The 18505-nt window shown below is 43.3% G+C and overlaps 2 protein-coding genes across 2 annotated transcripts in view; both read left to right on the forward strand.

The window, feature by feature from the left end:
- The first annotated feature begins 627 nt into the window (after window positions 1-627).
- On the forward strand, window positions 628-14181 carry LOC134869852 (microtubule-associated protein 1B-like). Its single transcript, XM_063891785.1, is given in 8 exon segments — window positions 628-857; window positions 4778-4879; window positions 5491-5573; window positions 5774-5914; window positions 6686-8831; window positions 8834-9382; window positions 11354-11577; window positions 11775-14181. Coding segments are annotated over 8 exon segments (3597 nt in total). The 5' UTR covers window positions 628-661; the 3' UTR covers window positions 11931-14181.
- A 1402-nt stretch (window positions 14182-15583) lies between these two features.
- palm1a (paralemmin 1a) overlaps window positions 15584-18505 on the forward strand; it is an 11719-nt gene continuing 8797 nt past the window's right edge. Inside the window, 1 exon segment of the mRNA XM_063890769.1 lies at window positions 15584-15671. Coding sequence (XP_063746839.1) covers window positions 15667-15671 — 5 coding nt within the window. The 5' untranslated portion in view covers window positions 15584-15666.

Here is an 18505-nt window from a genome sequence, read left to right on the forward strand (position 1 = left end):
TTCAGATTATATCTAAACACAAACATAAGAGAACAAACAGGACTGTGTGTCCTGAATGCTCCCCTCTCCTCTGATTGGACGTCCTGTCCTTCTCTCAAACATGAGGAAATAATTGCACTCAGTCAATCTGAAGCAAAATAAATAGTAAAAAGGAATGTCTTTAAGGAGTGGAAACAGGAAACACACGAAACAAAGGACCTTTATGCATTGCAGCCAAACATCTGCAGAATCCGGACAGGTAAAAGGAGCACCAAAGGAGGATAATGTGTTATTAAAAAGGCTTAGATAAACACTGAACAAAACATTACATTTAGTAGGAAAACCTCCATCAGGATTACACAAACACTAATGAGGAAACAGAACAACATGTCAATCTGTTTTGTGACAAATAGACAAGGAAGAGAAACTCTAAGGACCGAAATAGATAGTAGACATTGGGTCAGGGAGACGAACTGAATTAATAAAGATAATTTAACTTTTAATTTTTTATTTTGGGGGGGTAGATAATTCTGGTCCACACTCCAGTTCAGTAGGTAGCGGTAATGCGCTTATAACGCTGGTTGCCACGCGCCATAACACCGTAAAAAGAACACGAAGAAGAAGAAGTTACAGCGGGGCGGGGCTTGTGCTCAGATGACGTCATTAGTGGACAGTCCACACCATGATGGCGACAGCAGCGGTAGCGGCGGAGCAGGGCGGAGGAACCGGAGCACCAGGACCCTCTCCTCCCGGAGGCTCTCCCCGGTCTCCAGGCTCTTCTCCACGGCATGCCTCTGCGGGTCTCTCGGTGCTGGTGGTGGTCGGGTCTCTGCGGGCCGCTGGGCTGCTGGAGCGGCTGCTGCGGCAGATAGAGACGGGTGAGTGCAGACGCTCCTTCAAAATAAAAGCCCCCCTGTGTTCTGTACTACACTTGTTTTTTTTGTGTTATCTTAATTTTTACAAACTTAGTAATGACGTAGCATGCAAAACAAGGCATTGCACATAATTACACATTAAAAAGAGCAGGAAATACACAATATAAACATCTCAAAATAGAAAATAAAGACCTTTTAAAAAGTAGAAAATAAAGACCTTTTTAAAAAGTAGAAAATACAGAAAATAAAGACCTTTTTAAAAAGTAGAACATGCAAATATATAGGAAGTTACAGAAGAATCACTTTTATAATGGGCTCTTCTTATGATTACAGGAGGTTCAGTAAGTTCCCTTGACAATAATAGCCTGAGGAAATGAAGCCAGACTTTATAGAAATGGTCAGATTTGTAAAACCTTAGTAAGCTATTCCAGGGAAACCAAGGGACCTCCTCTGTAGTCCGTTGTAGTAATACAGCTTATATTTACTTGCAACTAAATGAAGGACATTTATCTTTTCCTAGCAGCAGTACTGGGTGTTTTGATTGGTAGTCCTGAAATCTAAAGGATCCTTATATAAGCTCAGTCTGTTTTTGGTCAGTTTTCTAAAAGAGTCTTTTTTTGGTTTGTTTTCTGTGGGATTTTTACCAATTTTCCAGTGTGTCTCTTATTTCCTAGCAGCGAAATTAAGGCCATTTATAATCTTTTACAAGCAGCAGTAGTTAGTGTTTGAGGGTCCATATCTAAATGTGTACTAAACGTGTTATCCTTAAATCATTCAAATCCATTTTTCCCACATTTCTACCCTGGGTTTAACACAAAGTCCTAACGCAAACATCTGCAGGTATTATCCGTGTGTTGTTGACATGTAAAGCTGGGAAATAACACACACATGAAACGGGATGGGAGACACGAGTTTAGCATGCTAAGCTAACCGAGCTCCCTGTGTGTACCTCTTTGACCCTGCAAACTAAAAGTCTGATTGATCTAATAAACACGTGTCTCTACAACATTCTTCCTCCACCTTAATCCGTTTATTTCTGCCATGTGTTTTTAGGGTTACAGCCGACATGATGCGGGACATCCTGTCCTCCAGGTTCATGTTATTATCCTGAAGCTTTCAGACACACTTCAAGAAAAATAGTGAACATTTTCAAGGTTTTTATTCCTCCACATAATGTTCTCGGGCTGTTTGAGTTAATCTGTTGTATTAAATCATATGTAACTTGGTCACTTCTGAGCAGACCTTTATTTTGAAGGTCCCACTCCACCGGATGTTTTTACTTTTGTGGAGCTTTACTGTTTTTACTTTTGGTTCCTGGTTTGCAGTAGGTTAACAGTCAAAAACTCAGTCAAAGTTTGACCATGCAGCAGACTGTGTTTTGTGTCTGTAACTGCACTGTTTAATGTTTATCTCTGCAGGATTAAGAGCTGCACATTTGTACATGTCCTTTCTGAACACATTAAACCCTAGCCCACAGACACCAGTGAACAGGGATGTCTGGGACTGAACTGTAACTGTGTTTACTGCTCATCATGTGGGTTCAGAAACATGCTCTATATCTGCAGGCGTTTTCACAGTAATTACATTCAGTCCTCTGTATGCTCTGGGCTGGGTTCAGTCTGTTTTTCAGTTTGCTTTTTTTAGTCTGATATTCAGTCTGTTTTTCAGCCCGCTTCCTGAGAGGTTCAGGTCAGTTTCTTGTGATTCACGCTCAGGTTTTGGCCTGCTTTTCTAACAGTTCCTGGTCAGTTTTTATCATTCTTTGGCCCGTTTCAGAGAGAGTTTTGGCCTGTTATTCAGTCTGTTTCTGGTTGGGTTTCTCTCATTTCCAGTGAGTTTTCTTTCAGTTTTCAGTCAGTTGGTTGTCAGTGTATATGTGAGTTTTTAGCAGGTTTCCTGGTCAGTTCTCAGTCTGTTTTCAGCCGCTTTTCTTTCAGTTTTGTCCAGTTCAGTCAATATTGGGACAGTTCATGGTCAGTTTTTGGATCGTTTTCTGAGTGTGTTTTGGCCTCTTTTTCAGAAGGTTTTGGGTAGGTTTTCTGTCATTTTGTGATAGCTTAGGGTCAGTTTTCCAGAGAGTTTTCTGTCAGTTTTTAAGGTTCATAGTCATTGTTTTTGGCCCAATTTCTGTACATTTTTAGCTTGTTTTCTGTGTGAGTTTGGCCAACTTTCAGACAGTTATTATGTGAGTTATTGGCATACGTCCTGGTTAGTTTAAGGTCAGTTTTCGGTACATTTTAAGCCAGGTTTTGTCCGGTTTTCAGTGAGTTTTTTGTCAGTCTGGTGTCTGTTAGTTTTCAGTATTGTGTCTTTCTTAGTTTTCTGTGAGCTGACACAGTAAGAGGAAGTTACTGACTCTGCTTCACTTCCTGCTGAGGAGGAAACAGCATTTGACAGAGATAGGAGGAAACATGGAGGAGGTCCCTGATGGACTCGCCACACAGCAACGTCCCATAATAATATGAACACAGGAAGTGAGAGCTGCTGGTCGGAAACACTGAGGTTTTTTATATCTGATCATCTGATCCGTTTAAATGTCACATGATTGATTCTCCACAGTTTCACTGGTCCAACAGTTTGTGTTCACAGCCTGTTATTGTGGAGGCGTCACACATTCTGAGTTTAGTCAGTTTGACCTGCTGAAGATTTCTGTGCTTTTAAATAATTTAACCATAAACTCAGTTGTGGTTTAGTAGTTCCTTTATAGCCCAACATTAGCCTCCTTTAGCTTAGCGGTGGTGACGTGAAGTCATGTGACCGTGCTGTAGTTCCTTTATAGCCCAACATTAGCCTCCTTTAGCTTAGCGGTGGTGACGTGAAGTCATGTGACCGTGCTGTAGTTCCTTTATAGCCCAACATTAGCCTCCTTTAGCTTAGCGGTGGTGACGTGAAGTCATGTGACCGTGCTGTAGTTCCTTTATAGCCCAACATTAGCCGCCTTTAGCTTAGCGGTGGTGACGTGAAGTCATGTGACCGTGCTGTAGTTCCTTTATAGCCCAACATTAGCCGCCTTTAGCTTAGCGGTGGTGACCTGAAGTCATGTGACCGTGCTGTAGTTCCTTTATAGCCCAACATTAGCCGCCTTTAGCTTAGGCGGTGGTGACCTGAAGTCATGTGACCGTGCTGTAGTTCCTTTATAGCCCAACATTAGCCTCCTTTAGCTTAGCGGTGGTGACCTGAAGTCATGTGACCGTGCTGTAGTTCCTTTATAGCCCAACATTAGCCTCCTTTAGCTTAGCGGTGGTGACCTGAAGTCATGTGACCGTGCTGTAGTTCCTTTATAGCCCAACATTAGCCGCCTTTAGCTTAGCGGTGGTGACCTGAAGTCATGTGACCGTGCTGTAGTTCCTTTATAGCCCAACATTAGCCGCCTTTAGCTTAGCGGTGGTGACCTGAAGTCATGTCCAGCAGTGGCTCCAGCAGTGGCTCAGTAAGTAGGGGCTTGGACTGGGAATCGTAGGGTCGCCGGTTCAAGTCCCCGAACAGACTTGAAAAATATGGAAAGTGGACTGCTACTTGGAGAGGTCCCAGTCCACCTCCTAGGCCCTGCTGTGGTGCCCTTGAGCAAGGCACCGGACACCTCCAATCCCCCCTCCCCATTGCTCCCCGGGCGCTGCACGATAGCTGCCCACTGCTCCTAGTACTAGGATGGGTTAAATGCAGAGGACTAATTTCACTGTGTGTGCTCTGCTGTGTGCATGCATGTGACAAATAAAGAGGGTTTCATCCTCCGATTCTATCTATCTATCTTCTATGTGACCGTGCTGTAGTTCCTTTAACACAGGTTTTGGTATCTAGAAGGAAAATGTCTTGTATTTTAAAATTCTTGATAAATATGACAGGTGTGGAAACAGCAGAGAAGTGAACTCCCAAAGCAAACAATATGTATGATTAATAATTAACTTATTGTGTGTTGCGTTCAGGTGTGCGCTGCTGGCCTGTATCGCTGGATGTTTCTATTCTCGATCAGCAGCTGAAGCTCTTCGTGTCGAGACATTCGGCCTTCCTGTCCCAGGACGTCCCAGGTGAGACAACAGGACGCTGCACTGGCAAAATCACACCGAACATTCCTTATACCCACTATATATTATACATTAAATGGTTGTACTACATTATATGTACAACTGAAGGTCAAAAAAGCAGCTGACAGGGAGCATGACATCATCTTTGTCAGACTGAGGTTATTTAAAGTGTGTGTGTGTGTGTGTGTGTGTGTGTGTGTGTGTGTGTGTGTGTGTGTGTGTGTGTGTGTGTGTGTGTGTGTGTGTGTGTGTGTGTGTGTGTGTGTGTGTGGTGTGTGTGTGTGTGTGTGTGTGTGTGTGTCTCTGTGTCTCTGTGTCTCTGTCTGCAGGCTGTTCAGCAGAGTCTCAGCTGACTGTTCAGACAACCAGCTGTCTGTCTCTCACACACACACACACACACACACACACACACACCTTCAGATGGTTAGTGCTGTAACCAGTCAAACTTTATAACTCTCACGCTCCTATTGGCTATCGCTCCAACACATTGTACGTGATAGGCTAAGGGCCGGGACATCTCTAAGCAGGTTGACCAATCACAACACAACTAATACACACCTGAACCTGAACAGAATATGTCCCCTAACTTTCTGTCTGTCTTGTCTCCCCCCCAGGTCAGAGGACCCTGCAGCATCATGGAGACGTCTTGGACACTCAGGTTGTTGTGAATCCGGCTCAGGACTTCGTCTGCTCCGAGGTGAAAACACTTCTTATCTAAATGTATCTGATGTATGATGTGATATTAAATCACACGCCTACAAACTGTGTGTGTGTGTGTGTGTGTGTGTGTGTGTGTGTGTGTGTGTGTGTGTGTGTGTGTGTGTGTGTGTGTGTGTGTGTGTGTGTGTGTGTGTGTGTGTGTGTGTGTGTGTGTGTGTGTGTGTGTGTGTGTGTCAGGTCCGGAGGCTGGTTCTAGAACCGTCCCGTCACAAGCTGCTGGTTCTGGCGGGTCAGTGTGAGGAGGAGTCCGGAGACATCGTGCTGCAGAAAGGACGCTTCTCCTTCAGAGACTTCCTGCACATCTTCACAGAGGAAGAGGTCAGACCTTCATCATCAGGATCTTACTCAGGTCTTGTACTTGAGTAAAGTAGAAGTACTCAGGTCTTGTACTTGAGTAAAGTAGAAGTACTCAGATCTTGTACTTGAGTAAAGTAGAAGTACTCAGGTCTTGTACTTGAGTAAAAGTAGAAGTACTCAGATCTTGTACTTGAGTAAAGTAGAAGTACTCAGATCTTGTACTTGAGTAAAGTAGAAGTACTCAGGTCTTGTACTTGAGTAAAGTAGAAGTACTCAGATCTTGTACTTGATTAAAGTAGAAGTACTCAGATCTTGTACTTGAGTAAAGTAGAAGTACTCAGGTCTTGTACTTGAGTAAAGTAGAAGTACTCAGGTCTTGTTCTTGAGTAAAGTAGAAGTACCAGAGTGTAGGAATACTCTGTCACAGTGAAAGTATTCTAAATGTTCCTCCAGTGAAAGTAGAAAGTACTCTCCTCTAAATGTACTTAAAGTAGCGACAGTAAAAGTAGTCATTGTCTGATTGGTCCATTTCAGAATAATATCTCTGATCTGTTTTATAATGATTGATCATTAAAGTGTTCTCAGAGCTGGTAAAGGTGCAGCTAGTTTGAATGGCTTTGTATACTGCAGGGTAGCTGCTGGATTTACTGCAGGTGAACTACAGTCTGATTTAAGGGAGATTATATTACCATCATTCATCCTAATCTGCCTAGCAACTAAAGGGATTAAATAAATGTAGTGGAGTAGAAGTACACTCTCTTTATGACTCTCTATCTCCTCCCTGTTCTTCAGGTGGTCCAGGTGTTGGGCTCTGCAGAGCCGACTCTGAAAGCCCACCTGACGCTCAGCTGTCCGGACCTCGGTCTCTGGTCCCGCCCGGCACTGGACTCTGTGCAGAACCTCATGACGGTGCAGGTGAACCCCCCGCCGGTGCTCCCACAGATGGAGGGTCTGCAGGAGTTCCTGGAGTACCTGTCCGAGTCTCTGGAGCCCGAGTCGCCCTTCGAGCTCCTGGAGCCCCCGAGCACCGTGGGCTTCCTGAAGCTGTCGAGGCCCTGTTGCTACGTCTTCCCTGGCGGACGGGGGGGCTCCGCCTTCTTCGCTGTGAACGGGTTTAACGTGCTGGTGAACGGCGGCTCGGACCCCCGGTCCTGTTTCTGGAAACTGGTGCGGCACCTTGACCGGATCGACTCGGTGCTGCTGACCCACGTCGGCGTGGACAACCTGCCCGGGATGATCAGCCTGCTGCAGAGGAAGGTGGCCGAGCAGGAGGAGGAGGAGGGAGCTGGATCCCAGACCGAAGAGGACTGGCTGAAGAACCTCATCTCCCCAGAGATAGGGGTGGTCTTCCTGAACGCCCCCGACAGACTGAAGGCCTTACAGGGGGATCCGGCTGAGATGAAGAGCTGCAACCAGGCGGCGCTCGCCCTGCAGCTTCTAGAAAGACTCTCAATCAAACCCGAGCCTCTGAGCCGGTCTAACGGACCCAGCATCGAGCCGCTGATCCTGTTCCAGAAGATGGGGGTGGGCCGCCTTGAGCTGTACCCTCTGAACCCTGTCAGTAAAACCCTGGAAGCCCTGATGCATTACTGGCCGACCGGCGGGTCGAATGCACCACCTGCAGAGCTTCCTGTAACCTGCCTCGCCTCCATCTGTGCTCTGCTGGTCTGGCACCCCTCCAGTCCTCAGGAGAAGATCATCCGGGTCCTCTTCCCTGGCTGCACTCCGCAGAGCAGAATCCTGGAGGGACTTGAAAAACTCAAACATCTGGATTTCCTCAAACATCCCGTGGTGTGTTTGAAGGACCTAGAAACTCTGAAAAGTGAGAAACCACCAAAGCGAGCGGAGAGTCGGGAGAGCCTGAAGTCCCAGACCAGGGAGGTCCGACCCAGCAGTGCCTTACAGAAAGACAAGCGAGTGGATCTCAAGAAACAGGAAGTTAAGACGAAGCCAAAGGCAGGAGGTGAAGCTGGACTGAAGGACAGGAAGGACGCAGAGGAGAAGCCAAAACTAAAGGATGTAGATGCTAAAGCAAAAGCTCAGAAACCTGCAGAAAAGCTGGTTCCAAAGAAGGACGGGTCGAAGGAAGAGAGGAAGGACGTGAAGAAGAAAGAGGAGAAGATCTCTGTGAAGAAAGAAGAGAGCGCGGAGAAGAAGAAAGAAGTCGTGAAGAAGGAAACGTTAAGTATTAAACCAAAGAAAGACCTCAAACCGGAACCAAAGAAAGACTCCAAGAAGGATGTGAAGGCGGAGGAGAAGAAACCAGCAAAACCAGCTCCTAAAGACGTGAAGAAACCACCAGCGTCCACAGCAGGTACCGACCTGAAGAGAGCGCCGGGTAAGTTTGGGTCACTTAAGAAAGACGCAACCCTCCCAAAGAAGGACTCCTTGAATAAAGGGACCAAAGGTAAACCAGGTTCAAAGGAACCAGAAGCCCAGAAGGAGGCGGATCGCTCGAAGGTCTCGACGCCAGAGGACATGACCGCCGAGTTTGAGAGTCTTCGGCTGGAAGACGATAACGGGAACAACTCGCAGATCAACGGGAACTCTGTGGAGAGTCCGGAGACGTTTCGCAGTTCAGACCCTGCTTTATCTGCAGGACTAGGGTCCGGTCTGATCCTCGAGGAGTTGAACACGGACCCTCGAGGAAGTGTTCTGGATAATTCAGCGTCCTCTCAAGATAAACAGTCCAGCCTCCTAGTGCTGAGTCCTCTCAGAGACTCATCCACCACCATCACCTCCATGCCAGCCGAGCTGGGCTCCCCTCAGTCCACAGAGGTGGACGAGTCCCTGTCGGTGTCTCTGGAACAAGCCCCCGCCGAGGTCCTGATCCGGGGGCCCGTCTACTCTAACGGACACGACTCCAACACTGGGATGTCAGACCACGTCCACGGGCTGTCGGACCTGATCTCCGAGGTCCCTCACGACGTGGACCTGTGCTGGTGTCGCCCTGTGAGTTCCAGCACCAACACGTGGGCCCCTGCCTAGGCCCCCCCACGTCTCCGGACCTCTCCAACAACAACAACGTCTCTCAGGACCACAGCAGCAGCACATCGGCCTTCAGCCAGGAGACCCCCCCCACCTCCGTCAGCGAGTCCCTCCCCACCGCCTCGGACTCAGACGTCCCCCCGTGTACCGACGACTGCCCGTCCATCACCGTCGACTCTGAGGACGAGTTCCTGGCCAGCCCCCTTCCCCCCCTCCGCCACGACCCGCCGCCAGCCCCCATCAAAGACCTGCCCCCATTGCCCCCGCAGCCCGGAGCCTGCATGGCTGACTCTGAAGCCAACAAGAAGAGTTCCACAGCCAAGACCAGGAAGCCGGCGGGATCAGTGCAGAGGCCGGGATCTGCAGGAACCTCCCAGAGCAGCAGGGCGAAGGCGGTCGGGTCGTCCACGCTGAAGACCACCTCGAGCCTTGACACCAAGCCGTCATCCAGGAACTCCCTGGGAGGATCCAGGATAGGATCTGCAAAACCCCCGTCCTCAGGTAGGAACCACAGACAGGAAGTCCAGATCAAACACACACTACGACTTTACAGAAGTTTATTCCAGTTTTAGAAAATTGTAATTCTATTAATGAACGTCTCCAGGCCCTTTCTGGGACTTCTGGGTCCGGTTACACAACTGAAGAATGATTCTCCAAAACTCTGATATAAATTACAAAAGATGCAATTAACTTCCTCAGAAGCAGAAGTCCTCCTTTTGTAATGGGAGGCTTGATAACATCAGTGAGTTGAGCCTAATGGACTCTTGGCCCCTTTTCCACCAAACCGGATCCGGTTCAAGATCCAATCTTTTGCTTTTCTGGTTCCAGCCTGTAGCACCCCAGTGGAGCTGCGTCATTGCGTCATCGTTTGCATCATGACGTAACCGTTTACGTGCGTTTAGTCTCCCGTTAACTTGCGGCGGTGTTCGCTGAAAAGTATTCACTGTCTGACTGTCCCACCAGCAGCTGATGCATACCCCCCCCACATCAGTGACTGTGTTCAGTCTGAACTGACGCTGTTTCTTCACAGCGCTGTTCTGAAAGTGCCTCTGTCTTTAGACAGGTGATGTCAGCACAGCTCCTCTGACTACCTTCACTGCTCTGATATCCTGTTGTGGCAGGCTCGGGCTCGGGCTCGGGCTCTGGCTCGGGCTCGGGCTCCGGCTACGGGTTGGGGGAAAGCGGCATTAGGGTTTCTTTGTGAGGAACTGGAGTCTTCTACATCTTGGTTTGTCGAGTTAATATTCTGTAGTAGATATTAATTTGCTCCATTATCTTGAGTACGACGTTCTCCCTCCCCCTCCGCGACTACGCGGCCCATAAGACCTGCCCATATGGCCCGCACGCAATGCATGGCTATTTCGAAGCAATAGAAGGCCGCCACGACTATGAAGCGCTGGACAAGTGCAGTAGCCAGGTTGTTAGCCTCAGTACCTAGGGAAGAGCGTGGGTTGTGGACACTCTCAGCCTGAAAAAGGTATCCAGGGAAACACCTGGGAGCAGGATGGTAAATCCTTTCTTCAGGTTCGGCCGACAACGAAAGCCAACTCAACAACTACTTCCTAAAGAATCTTTATGAACGTCTCCAGCCCTTCCGACATTGGGTCTCTCTACACAACTAAATTTTCTAACTGGATAAAATTAAAAGAGATTACTCCTAAAGAGAATTTTTTAGTAATAACTGAAACAAACAGTAGTTAGTCCGTAATAATCTTCGTTTACCAAACCGTTAAAATGATCCATTTTCATTTTGTTGATGTCACTCCCAGTGCTGCGTATTCTACTTACACTGTTCTCATAGTTGCCAAACTCTTCTGTCGTTCACTGATCTGTTACCTCTGACTCGCAAAATAAAATGACTAATATTAGCTCTAACAAAACCCGACTCTGGACCTTTAGACCAGTGGTTCTCAACTGGTGCATTTTGAGAGGGTCGCAGTTATGCAAGTGAAAAAAAAAAAAAAAAAATAGTCAAACTTTTATTTTGAAGGCCCAAATGTAAATGCTGCGCAGTAGCCATTTGACTGGAAATGTCGGAGAGCAGAAACGGTTTTGAAAACTCTTTTAGACTTTAGTTTATTAGTTGATTGTTCCGTGGACAGTCCCCATGAATAACTGTAACTGGGCCAGCTTCAGATGGTAGAGGAGATGGGATAAAACAGAACAGTAAAATGTGTGTGTAAAACCACAGGAACGATGCGGGACATACAGGCCCAGAAAGGCTTTAGCACCATTGGGTTCACAGTGCAGTACAGTGCGGCGCAGAACCCTGACAGCCTTTATGTATAATTACTCAACTGAAGGGTTTTTGCAGTCTTTGTCTTATGCCTACGGTCTGGTTTATCTGGAGTTGGTTACACAACCCTTATCTCGTGTTTCGAAAGACTTCCTGACGTAAAGTGAACTTTATTTGTGAGTAAAGAGGTGTTTTCCTCCAACAGTTTTAAACCCACTCTTCTGACTCCCCATTAGCTCCCAGAGCTGCAAGTTCCTCAGGTTCTCCGGGCCCAGCGGTCTACGTGGACCTGGCCTACCTGCCATCCGGCGCTGCCTCCGCCTCCGTGGACGTGGATCTGTTCCGACGCCTCCGCTCCTCGTACTACGTGATCAGTGGAGACGACCCGCAGAGGGAGGCGACGATGAGGAGCATCCTGGACGCTCTGCTGGAGGGGAAGAGCGGCTGGCCCGACGTCCAGGTCCGTCTCTCTCACACACACACACACACACACACACACACACACACACACACACACACACACACACACACACACACACACAGAAAAATCCCTTTGGACCAGGGAGATGCTACCTTCAGGGACCGACACAGAAATACCGCATCCCCCAACACTATATTACCTTATGCTCTGTGTCGTCCCCTCCCCCCCCCCCCAAGGTAACCCTGATCCCGACCTTTGATTCGCTGGCGATGCACGAGTGGTACCAGGAGACCCACGAGCGTCAGAGGGAGCTGAGCATCACTGTGTTGGGCAGCAACAGCACCGTGGCCATGCAGGAGGAGACCTTCCCCGCCTGCAAGGTCGAGTTCTGAGACCCCGTCTGTCGCCACGGTTACATCCTGACCAATCAGAGCCTGAGAACCCCGCCCCTTTCTGTTGAGCATGCTCAGTCCAGAGTCCTGCACGGGGCGTGTGCAAACCTGCAGCAGAAACCGACCTCAAATTCAGCTAAGGAAACGTTTACTTTCACACCCCGCAAAAATAAAGGAGATCCTGGCGGCGGGTTGAGCTTAAAAATGAGCTACAAAAACCAAACGTATTTTATGAAGTCAATTTAATACATATTGTGACAGGTTCAAAAAGTTTCTGAGGCTTCCCGACCCGCTGCAGGACTCTGGCCTTTTTTCCCGCGCTCTTATTGTGAAGGGCGGTTCAACAGGAAGAAGGGGTTGTGTACTCTTAAAATAAGAAACGGTTTCTTTTACTTTTCCTGCACCTGTGTGACATCCCTGCACGGGTCACTTCCTGTCTCCTCCTGTGTCTTTTTCTGTCTCTTCCTGTCTCTGCTGGATCAGGACCTTCGGCTCTCCTGCTAACGAACATTAGCACGTTAGCAAAAGGCTAGCGTCTCCATGTGGCTTATTTTTTATAACAGCAGTTTTTATTTTCACTCGTCTTCTGGATTCATATTTTAACTTTGATAATAAGCTCAGAACATTTAGCACACAGTATTCAGCTGGTTCAGTAACGTGAACACATTTCATTTGCCAAGCGCCTTCACATTTATTTAATTTCCAAAAGTCCAAAAGAAATGGAAGATTTGCTCACATGATTATGCAATTTTATGCATATGTGATATTACGATGAAAGGAGTGGTATTGTGTAGTAGACATGCAGCCTTATTTAGTTTCTATCGGGTATGTTTGCGATCTTCATCTTGAGTTTAGGAAACTGCTGTCATTGTAAGCAGATTTCCTCGTCGTGACATTTATCTCCATGGTTGTGTTGTTTCATAACTCTGAGATCTCTGTCGCAATTACACGATCTGTATTCCGTCCTTTATAACAAGATTGTTATTTCTTAGTTGCCTTTATCGCACAATTATGCAAGTTATGCACTCTTTATGTTAGCCTGCGATATCTTTATCTGATGTTCTGTAGTCTTAGAGTCAGTGATGTCTGCAGTGATAGTGAAGGTAACGGTTAATAAAGTTCTGATCCAGCAGAGTTTGAATATCCTCACGATGTTCGGGACCACACGTTGCCTTTAAACCCATTTCTGTTTTAAAACACGCCTGCATGCTCACATCTTTTTTTAGTGACGGTATCACGAGTCTCTCAACTGCAGACCACATACTACATTTCCCATGAGCCTCGGCTGTTGTGTTCACTATGATGCACAGCTGCTGATCCACAATCTAAAAGTGAATGTTGAAATTTCTGAATTTATCCACCAAGTTCATCTGCCCGGTAACAGAGAGTGAAGCCCTCTGATTGGATGTTTCCCGCAGCAGAGCTTTATGGAAGTTGTTCTTCTCCGGATGGTTTGATGTGTTTAGGTTTACGAATATGAAACTTGACCGTATTATTTCAATTTATGCCAATGGCTCCAAAAGAAACAACGCATTTCAATCTTTAATTTATTTATTTATTTTAATTTCTTTACAAATTTCTCGCCTGCATTTTGATCCCGAGTCTGAACTCTGGTACGAGCTCCAGCTTATTGGCTTTAAATTGAAAGTTTACAGTAAACTGTTAAAGGGCTTCAACAAAACGGTCTGGTCTTTGTCAAAGTTTGGGCGATAAGTATCGTTAATGATTGGACTGTTCCTGCACGATTTCAACCAGAATATTTAGAGATGGTAATGTTATTTAAATAAAGTTTTCATGAAGAGAATCAAAGTCAGGTTTTGAGATAAATCCTAAAACATAGTTTAATTTGAAGAATATTAAAATGAATAGGAATATTTTAATGTTCATATTTTGGGTTTTTGTTCACTTATAAAATCATTTCATAAAATGATTCTTTAACTCCAACCATGAGTGCCTAACGTACCTTTTCAGAACATTTTAAATAATTATTTCCCAGAAAATCAGATAAATTTAGAATGTTTAGACATCTTATCTCAAAATAACGACTTTGATTTCCAAATGTTTCAACTTTATTATTGATATCAGATTTGTTTTTTTAATCAGACCGAAAACTGTAAGCCATTAATGTGGTTTTATCGAGACACACACACACACACACACACACACACACACACACACACACACAGGTAATATGTGTATTGAAACACTAATTTTAATGATTATTTCAAAATAAAAGTAGCCCTTTCATGTCTGCAGTGTGTTTTATTGTGAAAATCCACATGCGTTAAACCAGTGTCTGTTATTCATGAATATTTAAAATCCTAAGCAAATTGATTTGTGATCTTTGTCAAATTATTCAACAGGTTTTTAATGACATTTATAAAAGTATTACCTGTAAAAGTTCAGTTCCTCTTCTCTGTGTGATAGCTTATTTATTCAATGAGCGCAGTGTGATGTGGCCCTCTGCTGGACTCAGCGCGCACAACGTTCACTGCCCATTATGTTTGATTGGATATTTATTATCATATATATTGTTTGGTCCGTCCCAGTGGTGTAAAGTAACTGAGTACATTTACTCAAGTACTTTCTGGTAGTTGTACTTTACTTGAGTATTTCTATTTTTAGGTACTTCTACTCCACTACATGTATTCAATACCTTTAGTTACTTTACAGATCTGGATTACTGATGGTAAATATAATCACCTTAAATCAGACTGTAGTTCACCTGCAGTAAATCCAGCAGCTACCCTGCAGTATACAAAGCCATTCAAACTAGCTGCACCTTTACCAGCTCTGAGAACACTTTAATGATCAATCATTATAAAACAGATCAGAGATATTATTCTGAAATGGACCAATCAGACAATGACTACTTTTACTGTCGCTACTTTAAGTACATTTAGAGGAGAGTACTTTCTACTTTCACTGGAGGAACATTTAGAATACTTTTACTGTGACAGAGTATTCCTACACTCTGGTACTTCTACTTTACTCAAGAACAAGACCTGAGTACTTCTACTTTACTCAAGTACAAGACCTGAGTACTTCTACTTTACTCAAGTACAAGACCTGAGTATTTCTACTTTACTCAAGAACAAGATCTGAGTACTTCTACTTTACTCAAGTACAAGATCTGAGTACTTCTACTTTACTCAAGTACAAGACCTGAGTACTTCTACTTTACTCAAGTACAAGACCTGAGTACTTCTACTTTACTCAAGTACAAGACCTGAGTACTTCTACTTTACTCAAGTACAAGACCTGAGTACTTCTACTTTACTCAAGAACAAGATCTGAGTACTTCTACTTTACTCAAGTACAAGACCTGAGTACTTCTACTTTACTCAAGTACAAGATCTGAGTACTTCTACTTTACTCAAGTACAAGATCTGAGTACTTCTACTTTACTCAAGTACAAGACCTGAGTACTTCTACTTTACTCAAGTACAAGATCTGAGTACTTCTACTTTACTCAAGTACAAGATCTGAGTACTTCTACTTTACTCAAGTACAAGATCTGAGTACTTCTACTTTACTCAAAGATCTGAGTATTTCTACTTTGACTCAAGTACAAGATTTTTTCCCACCACTGCTCAGAGGACACATTTGTCGCCCCCCTCTTCACCCCCTCAGTCACTCCCCCCCCCCTCCCACACCCCCCAGTGGGCGGGTCTCTTTTCTCTCTCGGATGCAGATCAGTTGATTCGGGCTGCAGCGGACTGATCTGCACCCTAATATGGAGTGAGTACACTTTTCTTCTGATTCTGTCACTAATATTTCTCCGTCTTCTTTGTGTATTTCATTTTCTGTGTTTGTAGCGTGGGGGGGTGACTTTAATCAGCGTGTGCATGTGGGGCGCGCTCTCGTGTGTCGTCATTGTGCGGCATCAGACCGCTGAGTCAGGAGCCTCGTTACCGGGAAACACTGCGGACAAACTGCACCAAAGTCCTGCTGGAAAATCAGAATTACAAACCCAGAGATGAGCGAGTGTTTGAGGGGTCAGTATGGGCGAAACTGCACCAAAATCAATGAAAAAAAGGGAGTGAAATCAGAGGAGGGATGGAGGTGTGGGTGTGTGCAGGACGGTGTGCTCAGTGAAAGTCAAGCTGCACAAAAGTCCATCAGAAAAATGAGTGAAATGAACCGATAGAATGAGTCAAAATGCCCCAGATGAAATTAGAAAAAGGGTTGAAAGAAGCGCAGAGTATTCCAATGATAGGGGGCTCAATGGGAGTTGGTCCCTCAGAGAAGCGAAGGAAATAAAAGGAGGCATGACCGTGTGACAGTGAGTCAAAGAAAAGCCAGACTGCACCAAAGCCCATCAGAAACATGGTCAAATTAGTCAAGAGGTGACCGTTTATTATCTGGGTTATTGAGGCTCAAACTGCACCAAAGTCCATGGGAAAAATAGTGAAATAAGAGGAGCGATAACCGAATAATAGGGTGTCAAGCTGCATCAAATTCCTTCAGGAAAGCGAGTGGAATAACCCAGGAGATGACCCTTTGATAATGTGGTCACTGAGAGTCAGGCTGCACAAAAGTCAATTAGAAAAGGTGTTTAAAAAAGCCGAGAGATGGAGGAGTGGGGTGTGTAGGAGGTCAAGCTGCACCGAAGTCCATTAGAAAAATGTGTGAAATAATCCGAGAAATGAACGTTTAATAGTGTGTCTGAAACGACTCAATCTGCACCAGAATCCATGAGAAAAATATAGAAATTTACCAAGTCATAGTGTGCTCAATCTGCACCAAAATCCATGAGAAAACGGGTGTAGCAAACGGAGGGATGAAGTTGTGTCTGCAGGCGGACCGGAAAGGGATAATATTATTATCATTATTATTATATTATTATTATTATTATTATTATTATTATTATTATTATTATTATTATTATTATTATTATTATTATTATTATTATTATTATATTTATTATTATTATCATTATTATTATATTATTATTATTATTATTATTATTATTATTATTTTTATTATTATTATCATTATTATTATATTATTATTATTATTATTATTACTATTATATTATTATTATTATTATCATTATTATTATTATTATATTATTATTATAATATTATTATTATTATTATTATTATTATTATTATTATGTTGATATTATTATATTATTATTATTATATTATTATTATTATTATTTTTATTATTATTATTATTATTATAATTATGTTGATATTATTATTATTATTTTTATTATTATTATTATTATTATTATTATTATTATTATTATTATTATATTATTATGTTGATATTATTATTATTATTTTATTATTATTATTATATTATTATTATTATTATTATTATATTATTATAATGTTGATATTATTATATTGTTATTATTGTTATTATTATTATTATTATTATTATTATTATTATTATTATGTTATTATTATTATTATTTTTATTATTATTATTATTATATTATTATTATTATTATTATTATTATTATTATTATTATATGTTGATATTAACTCTGGGCGGAGTGTTCTTTGCTCTACTTTTCTGGGCGGAAGCAGAGGGGACATCTCATCGATGAGCAGCACGAGCCTCTCTAATTACATATCGATCCGCCTCTGCTCTAAAGTAGCCGATTCACCATCAATCAAGAAGCACTACTTCCGGTCACATGGTCCCTCCTCGTGTCCAGGCACTATTATTATGACTATTACCAGCATATTAAACTAGTGATACAGCTTATTTGGACCGCGTGCAATTAGATAATAATACATTGGTAAAAGAAAAAAAATGTAAAAATATAAAAGGCATAAATAAAACAAATGAGGTAAATATAAGTAAAAAGGACGAAAAATGAATAAAGAAAATGTTGTTTAAAAAGGGTTAAGAATAAACAAAGCACGTTTAAAATTAAAATATTCAGAGAGAAACAGAGTGATATACTATGCTATATTATATACCTAGACATATAGTTAAAACATAATGTACAAAATAATTATTATTTTTCAGTATTTGGTTATTTGTCTTTATTTTTCCACATGTATGTTTTATTTATTTATTCAACTTATAGACATTCTTATTCTTTGACACAATTATTAATATTGTACGGTTCATAACAACAATGCAGCTCAAAAAGTGCAAAACATCAATTTATAGAAATACATTTAAAATAAAGAGTCACCCAGGGTTATTACTCAAGACTGAAACCCAAACTAAGTTGGGGAAATATTGTCCAAACCCGACTAAAAGTAAATAGTTTTCTACAAATGTGGTATGACCCGTTACCTTTCATATTACATCAGATATCAGGCTGAAATCATATGGAGTCAGGGACAATGGAGCCTGTTTCTTTAACCCATTGTTTTAAAACCCCATAATAAAGAGCCGTTTATCGTTCCTCTTTAAATTTGACCAATTATAAAAGTATTCGTTTGGGTTTTAATTCCTGTTCATTTTCTAGGTTTTCACCAGGTTTCTGCTTCACAACAGCAGTGTGGTCTACATACCATAATATCCCTGCAGAGCTCCCAGTGTGCTTCAGATTCTCTGCTGTGTGCTCCAGTCTCCATGGAGACGAGCTGCAGCTTTGTGTT

This window comes from Eleginops maclovinus, chromosome 9, assembly GCF_036324505.1.
Source record: "Eleginops maclovinus isolate JMC-PN-2008 ecotype Puerto Natales chromosome 9, JC_Emac_rtc_rv5, whole genome shotgun sequence".
NCBI classification, from domain to species: domain Eukaryota; kingdom Metazoa; phylum Chordata; class Actinopteri; order Perciformes; family Eleginopidae; genus Eleginops; species Eleginops maclovinus.